General features: G+C 44.1%; 1 protein-coding gene across 1 annotated transcript; it reads right to left on the bottom strand.

The window, feature by feature from the left end:
* Window positions 1–3,505: 3,505 nt before the first annotated feature.
* On the bottom strand, window positions 3,506–11,386 carry LOC130611502 (uncharacterized protein C12orf50 homolog; the record flags this gene model as incomplete). The annotated part of the gene is made up of 5 exons (XM_057432267.1): window positions 3,506–3,765; window positions 3,858–3,935; window positions 8,743–8,829; window positions 10,861–11,061; window positions 11,248–11,386. Coding segments are annotated over 5 exons (687 nt in total), but the record flags the coding sequence as incomplete, so codon positions are not given.
* Window positions 11,387–12,712: the final 1,326 nt, after the last annotated feature.

Raw genomic sequence — 12,712 nt, 5'->3', positions numbered from 1 at the left:
AAACAACACAAAACCAAACAAATCAGAAAAACTCTGCAAGAACCCAGCCCAGCAGTGCATGGTGACTAGACTCACAGGACAGGTCAGCAGAGCACAGCGGTGCTGTACGACATTAGTGTGCCAGGGCAGGACTGACTGGGGCACACAGGGGAAGGAGAATTCAGGAAAGCAGATGAGGGCCATGAGTAAGGAGCCATCAGTGGGCAGAAGCAGCCCTAGGAAGGCCAGGTCAGCTGTGCCAGGGGCTATCCACAGAGGCTCTGTAGTTGCGCAGCTGGGCCTACATGAGGCACAGAAGCAGGGCTGGTCAGGAAGAACCGATTCTGCCCTGGGTTTGTGTGGCAAAGATGTGGTAGCTGGGGGCTACAGGGAGCAGCTGCTGGAAGCTTCCCATGTGTCCAACAGGGCCAATGACAACAGGGGAGAAGGGACTGGTGAGGAGGTGGTGTTGAGAAATTTGACTTTTATTTTTTCATGCCCCTGCTCGGCTGCGATTGGCAATAAACTGAGAGAAAAGGGTGAGCGATCTCTGTCCGTGTCCTTGTGTCGACCGACGAGCCTTTCGTTGTATGTTCTCCCCTCCGTGCAGCTAAAGAGCACAGCGGCAAAGCAGCTTTGGTGAGCGAGTGCCTGGCGTCCAGGCACAGTCAAGCGGCAGAGACTCAAGGGTTGTACGCCGAGGCAGAGCCTGGGTAAGGACAGCAGGCGGCTGTCCTGAGGGAGAGGTCCCCACAGCTTGGGGCCTCAGGCCGGCCTCGGCCTCGCGGCCGCCGGGACCCATCTCCGAGCACAGCTGTGGCTCCCGGGCCGGCCCTGGCCCGGCGGCAGCTGGCAGGCGCAGTCGCAGTGTGTGTGTGCTCGGCGCAGTCGCAGTGTGTGTGCTCGGCGCAGGCGCAGGCGCAGTCGCAGTGTGTGTGTGTGCTCGGCGCAGGCGCAGTCGCAGTGTGTGTGTGTGGTCGGCGCAGGCGCAGTCGCAGTGTGTGCTCGGCGCAGGGCTGGCAACGGGGGTTGTGAGGTGTGGGGGTGCGGTGCAGCGGAAGGTGCCGTGTTTGTTCGAGACGGAGGTGGCGAGGAGTTCGGCTGCAGGTCTCTGGCGAAAGGGATGGTGGCGCATCCGGGTCCTCACGCAGGTGTTGCGTTTGCTTTTTCTAAGTGTCGGGAACGGTCAGGGCAAGGAACGGGGTCACTCCAGGATAATGGTACTGGGAAACTTTCAAGGGACCCAACCAGTATTCTGACTTCCCGATCTGGAAAAGGCAGTCTACGGACAGACTGGGAAAACAAGAAGTAAGGGGGGGGGAAACGTTTGGCGTGGTGATGACTACTTTCTCTGGAGATGTCTGAACACCTGCCTGCTGATGGGAAGTGGTGAGTGAGGTCCTTGTTTTGCTTTGCTTTGCTTGTGTGTGTGGCTTTTACTTTACCTATTAAACTGTTTTCATGTGAACCGAGGAGTTTTCTCTCAGTTGTCCTGATTTTCTCCCACACGTCAATGGGGCGGGGAGTGAGTGAGTGAGTGAGTGAGTGAGCGAGCGAGCGAGCAAACTGCTGTGTGGGGCTTAGTTGCCTGCTGGGGCAATTCCTCAGTTGGTGTTCCTTCATCAAGAAGAATCTGACACGGGATTAGATCTCAAACTGGCCCATGCATGTTCAAAGATTCTGTATTTTATGCTTATGGCTACAAACGCAGTTCCTAAAACAGAAAGTATTTAACAGCAGGATGCTTTTGCCATAGTTCACTGGATTGCCTGGGTATTGCTTGGAATAAAATGGTGCTATTGCCTTTCAGCTCCAAACTGAGGGCTCAGAGCAGCTCACTGGGTTGAATTTCCGTTGCCCATTGTCATAAAGGAAGGCACGTCTCCAAATATTGCAGTGCTAGACTGGAAACCCTTCTAGTGTATATGCACTACTTGAACTGCATACAAAGGCAAAATTATCTCTAACCAATAATGGGAAAGGCAGAAAGAGTTCGCAAGGAGATTGTCTTTCTTCTTTTGTCTTAGAGCAATTTCCAAGCTGGCACGTCTTCGGGAAACACTGGAGTACGTAGATAGGATTAGAAATCAGGAATAGGATGGATAGGGCTGGGCTGATAGAGTCCAGTTGTCAGGAATAAGAATCTGCATGAGAACAAGGCAGTAGCATAGCCATGATGAAGGATTAAAATTTAATCACTTTTGAAGTGTTACAGTGTACTTCCTACGTGTTATTTTTGGAATTTGCATTCTTATCGTGTTTGGTTTCTCCTCTTGAGAATTCCCCTATCTTTCTGCAATTTAGGTTGTTCTTGTGAATTCAGGTACTTTCTTCATCTCCCTCCTGTCTTCATACCCTTCTCGTTTGTGGTTCACTTCCATGTCTTTTCGGTGCTGTTGTCAAAATACAAACACAGAACACCTTGTGCATAATTTCCTATGGCAAAACTATACGCTCTTTCAGAAGCAGTTTAAGCAGTAAACCGTCGACACAAGAGGCAAGGTCAAGTTGTCATCTCTGCTTTCTGCTCAGCTGTAAAATCTATTAATTTTAGGCCCTCAGGGCATTCTGTGAATGTTTACTAGAGTGATTCCTTTCATGAATTAGGACCGTGGCTGATGAGTGTTTGGCTTTTGGAGATGCTACATAAGCAGACAAAGAGAGACAAATAGACCACGCTCATGCAGTGTCTCTGCTGAGCTTTGTCTAGTGCTACAAGCCAAACCCCCTCCTGTAGCTCCTCATTGTAAAGGCAAGTACAACTTTTGCCTTCAGATCAGTAACACTGTACAAAATTAGGAATTATTGTCTGCAAATCCATACAACTCCTAACTGTTCTTTCAGACTGCTCAGCATTGCATAGGGTCTTTTTGGGATTTGGTTGGGGGAGTTGTTACTATGAAATTCTGGTTTCTAGGTGGGGAGAGACCAGGCGGTCAAAATCTCTTATCAAGCAGTTACCTGAATGGTTGTTTTAGTCTTGGAGAATGTTTGTGCCTGTGGATTTCTCTTCCTTGGAGTTGGTGCATTATAGGATCCTGAAGTGTATTTGTCTGTAGGAAGAGCATAGACATGGTTTCCTCACTTGAGATGTACTTTCTGGGAAGACTCTCTTAGCCTGACAGGTGAATCAGATATTACATTATTACAAATACTGCGTTAGCTGAAGCATCCACAAATGCATCAGGTGACTCATGCGATTCTGCCATGGTTGTCCTGGACTTTAACTAAGTGCATGTTCCTGTCATGAAAATTTTCCCAAAGGCATCAACTGCTTTTAGAAGAAACTAATCCATAATTCTGTCCTCCTGTTTTATCCCTGCTTGTGAACGCACTTAGGTGCAAGGCAATGTTATGTTTAAGTACCCTTGTTTTCTCTTAGTTCCAGACTAAAACTGATGTTTTGTACCCGAGGAAAGTACTCCTGGCATTAATATTGAGCCCATTTTCATCTTTTCCAGTGACAATTGATGCAGGTAGCCACCACCTGTGTGATACCCATGCACACAAATAAGAAGAAAAACTTAAGTATTTTTATGATATTTGCAAACGCCTTAGGACTGTCCCTGAGTTCAAAAAGTGGAGAGGAGGGGCAAACTGTGTCCTAGTTTCTCCTTGTAAGAGTAATTTCAAAAGTGGTACCCATTGTCCGAGGCGATGAAAAGTACTTGGCTTTCTGCAAGTCCCACTGGGTAGCTTCCGAGGGCCGTAGCTCAGTTTCCTGGGACGGTGACACAGGGTTAGGTGACTGCCGTTGGCCAGGCTGCTGAATCCCGTAAAACTCTCCTGAACATTATCAAGAGGGAAAAATATCCCAAAGATTACTGTGTGTGCAGCATGGCTGCTCAGAAAAGCGTGACAACTCCTTTCGTACTTACCAGATTTATAGCATATTTCCTTTATTGCTCTTTCCTCTTCGATATCCTCAGCAGTCTTAGGCACACAGTCAGTAACATCTGTGGGAAATATTTTTAAAAGATCAGGGGATAGCTAGACAAAGACCTTCAACAATTCTTAACAGTCAAATACATAATGAATTTCACTTGGTTACGCTTTTTGGCTCTTAGTTTTCCTTTTTATTTCCATCCCAATTACAACCTCTGCTTCCGGACAGGGAAATCATTCCTTCACATTAGGTACTTCCAAGGGCAAGGGAATTGCAGTTACAAGCCTTGTAAGAAGATAACATGTGTTGACTTAAAATTATTAGTATTTTAATTTGTGCAGTGTGCGCCTTAGAGCAGGTTGTTCTCTCCTTTCACTCACCGGGAATGTGCAGTTCATCTCTTCCCTATGGATCTCCCATCTCTAAATGAAATTCACTGAATGGTTCAACCACACTTAAAAACTTTTAAAACCTAAGGACCTAAGTATATAAACATACACATTCAGGTAAACTAGGAAAGAGCTTGGTATGCATTTTGTCTGCTAGATTTCAGAATAATGTTCTGTGATGAGACTGCTTACGGAGTTGAGAAAATCGGTACAACAGATTATATAAGTTGAATTGACACAATTGTCTTTTGTAAACAAAGCTGTGACTTCCATCAGCTTCACTGATGAGTGAGTACAGCCCGTGTTCGAAAGCTGGTTTCCAGGAAAAGAAGTACCTCCTAAGCCTGTAACGTCATCCCTGAATTATGAGGACTTGTGAAGAGTATTCGATGGCCATCTGAATTGTGGATCATATTATCTGAATTGGGGATCACCCTTTAAAGTCTAGTTAATGAGAAAGAGGAATGTGAGTTATACCACTGTTGAAACATACAGCTGGGCATTTCACAGGAGTTAGAAAATGGTGCCTCACTCGCAGCTGGTGACTGTCAGGTCTGATAATTTGGAGATTTGCTGGAAACTCTTTTAGCAACTTGTCAACCACTCTTTTATGCAAATAGTGCTTATTCTAATGAATCAGTTGAGTGAGAAGTACACTATAATGTTTTACAAAATACCTTCTACTTGCTTGTAAAGGATAGAAAAAACTTGCTTACAGTTCTCTTCATCATCCTCTTCATCATCATCTTCATCATCCTCTTCATCGTTGAGGTTTATAATCAGTGGAGGGTGAATTGGTATTACAGTATTCTCTGGACGTGTGAGTGAGCCTTGACACTGGGCTGGAGGCAGAATCACTTCTTGGTCAGCCTGTGGCAATGGCGCATCTGCAGAAAAGAGCATTAGGTTTATTTTGTGAAGAGGGACCTGTGATAATCAAATCCAGGTTGAGACTATCTGGTCTAATTTCAAAACCATTGTCATATAGATATTGCAGTCATTTCCACCTGTGGCCATTTGCACGTCTTGTGCTTCCCTACTCTCACTTGTGCGAAGGAGATGGTAGCTTCTTTAGTCTTTTTGAGTTCACATTCTCTACCAGTTGCTAGGCAGTATAGAATGTTCCATTGCCATGGCTGCCAATGGCTTGTCTAGCTGTTGACATCATCATAATGGTTCCATGTGGCCTGTCCAGCTTGAACATCTTTCTTTATCTCGTTTCATCAAAGTATTGAAAATCACACGATCTCAAAGAGTCTTCCATTCTCCCGTCCCATGTTTCTTTAATGTAAAATGGAACAAACCCATCTTGTGGTGCTTAAATAAGACCCAACTTCTTCCTGTGTAGAACCTGTTGTCTTGAGAGCACAAAGATGAACATTATTCTTTGAGCGTCTTTTAACGCAAGTCCTTGTGCTCCACGTTTCTTACTTCACTCCTTTTAGTGAATTGAGAAATTACCTGATTCCTGCTCTTAGGTGCTGTGTGTTAACTGCTTACACTGCTGGGGTTCATTGTTTTTTCTTGCTTCCATGATGTCTACTGCTACAGCAGAAAGAGCAGTGGATGCTTATGTCCCTAACAAGCAGCTCTGATCCCATTCAGGCCCCAGGCTGCCTCTGAACAAAATATATAGTCCTGTGTTCAGCAGTAGCAGTCATTTTTCTCCTTCTTAGTAGCTGGTGCAGTGCTGTGGTTTTGACTTTCGGCCTGGGAGCAGCGCTGATAACACCAGTGCTTTTAGTTCTTGCTAAGTAGTGTTTAGTCTGACCAAGGGCTTTCTGAGTCTCATGCTCTGCCAGGGAGGAGGGAAGCTGGGAGGAAGCAGAGACAGAACACCTGACCCAAGCTAGCCAAAGAGGTATTCCATACCACAGCACGTCATGCCCAGTTTGTAAAACTGGGGGCAGTTACCCGGAAGGGCTAGATCACTGCTCGGGTCGGGCTGGGTATCGGTCGGCGGGTGGTGGGCAGTTGTGTTCTGTTCCTTTGTTATTTCCCTTGTCATTATTATTATTATTGGTGGTAGCAGTAGTGGTTTGTGTTATACCTTAGTTACTGGACTGCTCCTATCTCAGCCCGTGGGAGTTACATTCTTTTGATTCTCCTCCCCGTCCCTTCTGGAGCAGGGTCAGGGGAGAAGGGGGGAAGTGAGACAGAGACTGCATGGTCTGATTTACGGCTGGGCTTAAACCACAACAAATATTTAGAGGGGTAGATGAAGCTGTAGATTTGACATAGGCTCAATTCCTCAGCAGTGAGTGACATCAGTGACTTGGAGATACCAGCAACAGTGGCAGGGCCTCTGGGATAACATGTTTAAGAAAGGAGAAAAAAAAACAACCAAAAACCTGCAGTGATGCACCTGAAGAGAGGGGTGAGAATCTGTGAGTGCAGCAAATCTGCAGACCCCAATTGCCGTGAAGAAGTAGTTGCTGGAGCAGAGATTCCCTTGCAGTCCATGTGAAGACTGTGGTGAAGACCATGGTGAGGCAGGCTGTCCCCCTGCAGCCCATGAAGGACCCCGCTCTGGAGCAGGGGATACCCAAAGGAGGTTGTGACCCCATGGGAAGCCAGCACCGCAGATGTCTGAACACCTGCCTGCTGCTGGGAAGTGGTGAGTGATGTCCTTGCTTTGCTTGTGTGTGCAGCTTTGCATTCCCCTTTGAATTGTTTTGATGTGAACACAGGAGTCTTCTCACTGTTGCCCTTCTGCTTCTTTCTTACAAGTCACCAGGGAGGAGGGAATGAGTGAGTTAGCAAACTGCTGTGTGGGGCTTAGTTGCCGGCTGGGGTTAAACTGTGGTACTTCCTCAGTTGTTGTTTCTTTATACAGAAGAACCTGATGGGGATTAGATCTCAAACTGGCACATGCTGGGTTTTCTTTACAAAGTACAGGCAAGGATACCAGAGAGGGCTGTGACTGCTAGGGTAGAAGCAGGGAGGTTTCTGGAAAATCAATCCGTTTTCTCTGTCCTCTGAAAATTTCCCTTTTCATGAAATCTTCATGGATGCTGCATTTTAAGATTAATGGTGACAGACCTGGTTTTTAAGATAGGAAGTATTTAACACCAGGATGCCTTTGCCATCTCGCATTGCACTGGCCTGCTTTTAATAGCATAACAGAGGAAGAAGTTTTGTTGGTTTGAGGTGCCAAGTTCTCTGCAAAGAGCTTTGAGGCTGAAGGATGAGGCTGAAGAAGGTGTAATACTGTGCTTGTCAATTCAATGTGGTCAAAGTTCAGTGTAATTTATATTAAGTGATTACAGTCTTGATACAAGCAAGGGAAATAATGAAAATAAAATATGATACGTCTTCACTTTTATTAGGTAAATGTATCGTACATTTAGGATTATAGTGAAATTATTGTTAAACAATTTCCACAATTTCTAATGTATTGAAACACTACAGAGAGTACCCTACATCTTACTTTTGAAATTTACAATTTTATGATCGTTTGAACTACAGTTGAGAATTCCCTTATTTCAGTTTAGACTGTTCTTGTGAATTCAAGTACTCGTTTCATCTCCCTTCTGTCTTCATATCGGTTTCCTTTTTGGGTCGCTTCCATGTGTTCTTGGCTCTGTTGTTAAAATAGATACGCAGAACACGGTTTTGTGCATAATTTCATACAGTAAAATTATACACTCTTTCAGTAAAACTATACAAAATTAGGAATCACTTAGTTCTACAGGCCAAATTTCAGGTCTGCACATCAACACAACTCTTAACTGCTCTTCCAGACTGCTCAGCATTGCGTAGGACCTTTTGGGATTTGGTTGGGGAAGTTGTTACTTTGGAATTTTGGTTTCTAGGTGGGGAGAGACCAGGCGGTCAAAATCTCTATCGAGCAGTTACCTGAATGGTTGTTTTAGTCTTGGAGAATGTTTTTGCCTGTGGATTTCTTTTCCCCCAGGTTGGTGCATTATAGGATCCTGAAGTGTATTTGTCTGTAGGAAGAGCATAGACATGGTTTCCTCACTTGAGATGTACTTTCTGGGAAGACTCTCTTAGCCTGACAGGTGAATCAGATATTACATTATTACAAATATTACTTTAGCTGAAGTACCCATGAGTGCATCGGGTGAGTCCTGCAGCACCTCTGAAACAGAAGCTAGGATTAAGTACAGATTCTCTCTCTCTCTAGTTCTCTCTTCAAAGATTTTTTTTTGTAATCTTTCAGGCTTTCCATAAGGCTCACAGGACCTCCCAAGCGAGGCAACTCTGCCACGGTCATTCTGGACTTTAACCAAGTGCATGTTCCTATACTGAAAATCTTCCAGAAGGCATCAGCTGCTTTTAGAGGAAACTAATGCATAATCCGGTCCTCCTGTTTTATCCCTGCTTGTGAATGTACTTAGATGCAAGGCAACGTTATGTGTAAGTACCCTTGTTTTCTCTTAGTTCCAGACTAATCGCATTAATTCACATTATTAATTCCGTACTAAAACTGAAATTTTCAGTTTACACCCAACGCTGCAGTATTACCGTAGATGTCCGTTTGTGTCCAAAATTTCCTATTTTTGGCAGGCTCATTCTTTCCTTTGGAGCATTTCCGAACAGATGGCTCGGGAACTGCTGAAAAAAAACCAAAAAACAGTAGCAAAAATGGTAATTGTTGGTATAACAAAAATCATATAAACATAGAATCATATAATCACAGAATGGTTAGAGTTAGAAAGGACCTCAAAGGTCATCTAGTTCCAACCCCTCTGCCGCAGGTAGGGTCTCCTCACACTAGACCATGTCACCCAAGGCTCTGTCCAGCCTGGCCTTGAACTCTGCCAGGAATGGAGCATTTACCACTAATTAGGCAACCTGTTCCAGTGCCTCATGACCCTCATAGTAAAGAACTAGTTCCTTAAATCTAACCTTAACATTTTAAGTTTAAAAACATTGTCCTATTGCTACCATCCCTGATGAAAAGTCCCTCTCTGGTATCTTTGTAGGCCCCAGTTGTGGTTTAAGCCCAGCCAGCAACTTAGAACTGGCTGGGCTTAAACCACCACAGCCCCCTTCATATACTGGAAGGCTGCTATGAGGTCTTTATGAAGCCGACTCTTCTCCAGGCTGAACAGCTGCAGTTTTTTTTTCAGCCTGTCTTCATATGGCTCAAGGCTCCTTGTCATCGCTGTGGCCCTCCTCTGGACTTGTTCCAAAAATCCCATGTCCTTTTTATGTTGAGAACACCAGAACTGCACACAATACTCCGAGTGGGGTCTCACAAGAGCAGAGTAGAGGGGCAGGATCTCCTCCTTTGACCTGCTGGTCACGGTCCTTTTGATGCAGCCCAGGATACAGTTGGCTTTCTGGACTGCGAGCGCACACTTCTGGCTCATTTTCAGCTAATACCCCAAAGTCCTTCTCCGCAGGGCTGCTCTGAATCACTTCACTGCCCAACCTGTAGCTGTGCCTGGGATTGCCCTGACCCAGCAACCTTGCACTTTGCTATGTTGAACTTCATGAGGTTGGCATTGGCCCACAACTCCCCCTGGATGGCACCCCTTCCCTCCAGCTTATCAACCAAACCACATAACTTAGCGTCGTTGGCAAACATGGACACTGTCCATGTCGCCGACAAAGATGTTGAACAGGGATCAGTCCTAACACCAACCCCTGAGGGACACCACTTATTACTGGTCTCCAGTTGCATGTTGAGCCCTTGACCACAACTCTCTGTGTGCAGCCATCCAGCCAATTCTTTATCCACCGGGTGGTCCATCCATTAAATGTATGTCTCTCCAGTTTAGAGACAAGGATGTCGCGTGGGACAGTGTTGAATGATTTTCACAAGTCCAGATACGGTCAGGAAAAGGAGAAAGTCATATAAACCCCAAATGATGTATTAGATTTTTGAGGTTCTATTAGCAAGTTAAAAATAAAGCAAAGGTCATACAGTTATGGTTACATCCAAACCAGATATCCAAGAAGAACAAAAGAAGTCTCAGTATCCCACCTGTAGGCTCCTGTCAAATGTGAGAATAGTACATATTATCAAGAGGACAAAGACAAAAGAAAATATCATCCTGTATGAATGCAGGAAGAATGAAATTGTGCTCCGTCCAACAGAAAAAAAAAGTGAAAATACAATAATCATAAAAATTTACACTGCATTTGAATGAAGAGCAGTTTGAGTAAGATCTAATCCTTTTTTATTCAAGATGAAAAAAAAATCCTGAATAACATAATTGTAAATCCACCATACTTAATTGAGAAGTTAAAGGTGCTATTCCAAGCTTTAATACATATTTCAAAAGAATGAAAAACACATTAATGAATGTGGATTGGTATATTCATACATATCAGCACATCATTGCAGTCGTCCCTCTCTGTTGGGCAGAGAAAAGAATTCCTGCTTTGAAGGTGGTTAATTACTGTTGATGAATATTCTGTCTGACTAATTGCAGAGCTTTATAAAGCATTGCATTTCTGTCTGTGAGTACTGCTGCAATCTAGGTATGAAAGTTACGCTACATCAAATTTGCTCTTACCTGTCTTCAGGCATAAATCACGTATTCTACCTGCAGGGACACAATCGACCACAGCACAATACAGGCAGGTATATTAGAGGCATTTTAAGAATCTTCCATTTAAGCAGGAACCCACCTCTAGGTCGGCTAAACTTGGGTTCTTGGGTGACTGTGACAGTTCGGTAGACTACATACGCTGATCTTCGTGGCTCTGAAGAATGGGAATGAGGCTTTCTTCCAGGTTCTCTCACATTAGGAAGAGAATCGTTTTCACCATCCTTACAGTGACCCTTTGGTTGGTAACTGGGTTGTGCATTAGGTTCTGCAGTGTGGCTTTCTAAAAGTGAAAAAACAAACCATACTGTTGTGCTATTACTGAAAATTTGACATACTGCAGGAGACTGAAGGCTGGAAGACAAGATTAAGAAAGTATTCATTGTGGATAGCCCAATCCAAATATAGACAGTTATGTCATTCATGAGGTAATGTTTAGCTGTAAGGACTCCACGCTCAAGTATCTTACCTCCATTTTCAAAGGATCTGCAACCAGTTCTGGAAATACTCGCTTTTGGTACTCTCCTTCCCGTACTCCCTCCTCCTCCTCTACTTGTGTTGCTCAATTCTGCAGGAATTGTATTGCTTTCACCTGTGAAAGCATCAGAAACAATGTTTCAGCTGCTGGTGTTTAAGCACTGGGAAGGGCACTGCCATTCGCTTCCTCCCACCTCTGGGAGCTTGTCATGAGTTCAGTGCAGTTGCCTTCCAACTCCCTTTTTATATTCTTCTCTCTCTTTCGGCTGTTCTTTGGATCCTGCCTGGAGTAACTCCACTACCTGAGCTATAACACTCATGCCCTCCAAGAAAATACCGTTGTACACAGAGTAAAGAAGGCACTGGCTCCAAAGGAAAGAACCAGCTCCAAGTTACCTGCTTGTTCTTCAGCTTCCCACTTCCCATGAATGGTAGTTATGAATCCTACCTGACCAAATTGATGGTATTTTCAAGCTGCCTGTCATCACAGAACTTAATGCCTCGGAGAACTCAATTAAAGAAATGCTTTGGGTAAATCTGTCTATGCTTTCCTCAGAATGTATCTTATGAAAAATAAGGATGTGCCTTAAACCCAGATATTTCTTACTGTTTCTCTCATCTGTACTCTAAACATATATAAACATGTGCCAGAAAAAAATCACCGAAACTATTCTAACAAGATGCATTTTAAATGTAGAAAGGAGAAAACCAAGAATCTGCCAAATTCTGTGGAATAATTTAGGACTGCAAAATTGGTCAGTCAATACTATACAGTGAAAAGAATCTTAGGATGCTTCAAACTACACTACATAAATCTAGATTGTGAAGAAAAATCAAAAGAGCCGTAGCTCATTTTCCTGAGACGGTGACACAGGGTTAGGTGACTGCTGTTGGTCAGGCTGCTGAATCCCGTAAAACTCACCTGAACATTATCAAGAGGGAAAAATACCCCTAAGTTTACTGTGTGTGCAGCATGGCTGCTCAGAAAAGCGTGACAACTCCTTTCGTACTTACCAGATTTATAGCATATTTCCTTTATTGCTCTTTCCTCTTTGATATCCTCAGCAGTCTTATCCACCCAGTGAGAAACACCTGTGGGAAATAGTTTTAAAAGATTAGGAGATAGATAGACAAAGACCTTCAACAATTCTTAACAGTCAAATACATAATGAATTACACTTGGTTACGTTTTTTGGCTCTTAGTTTTCCTTTTTATTTCCTTCCCAATTACAACCTCTTCTTGCGGACAGGGAAATCATTCCTTTAGATTCACTCTTCATGTATGATACGTATGAATTCTGCCTCATTAAATTGATGGCATTTTCAAGGTGCCTGTTATCACAGAACCTAAAGCCTCAGAGAACTTGGCTGAAAAAAAGCTTTGGGGAAACATATCTGTCCTTTTCTTGAAATATACCACTACATCTCATCCTCTAGACACCAGAGAGGTTCAGCAG

The sequence above is a fragment of the Pezoporus wallicus genome, unplaced genomic scaffold (genome assembly GCF_028554395.1).
Source record: "Pezoporus wallicus isolate ANWC-B61680 ecotype Strahan unplaced genomic scaffold, APGP_CSIRO_Pwel_v1 contig_10458, whole genome shotgun sequence".
Classification (NCBI taxonomy): domain Eukaryota; kingdom Metazoa; phylum Chordata; class Aves; order Psittaciformes; family Psittacidae; genus Pezoporus; species Pezoporus wallicus.
This window is presented reverse-complemented; position numbering and strand designations above follow the sequence as displayed.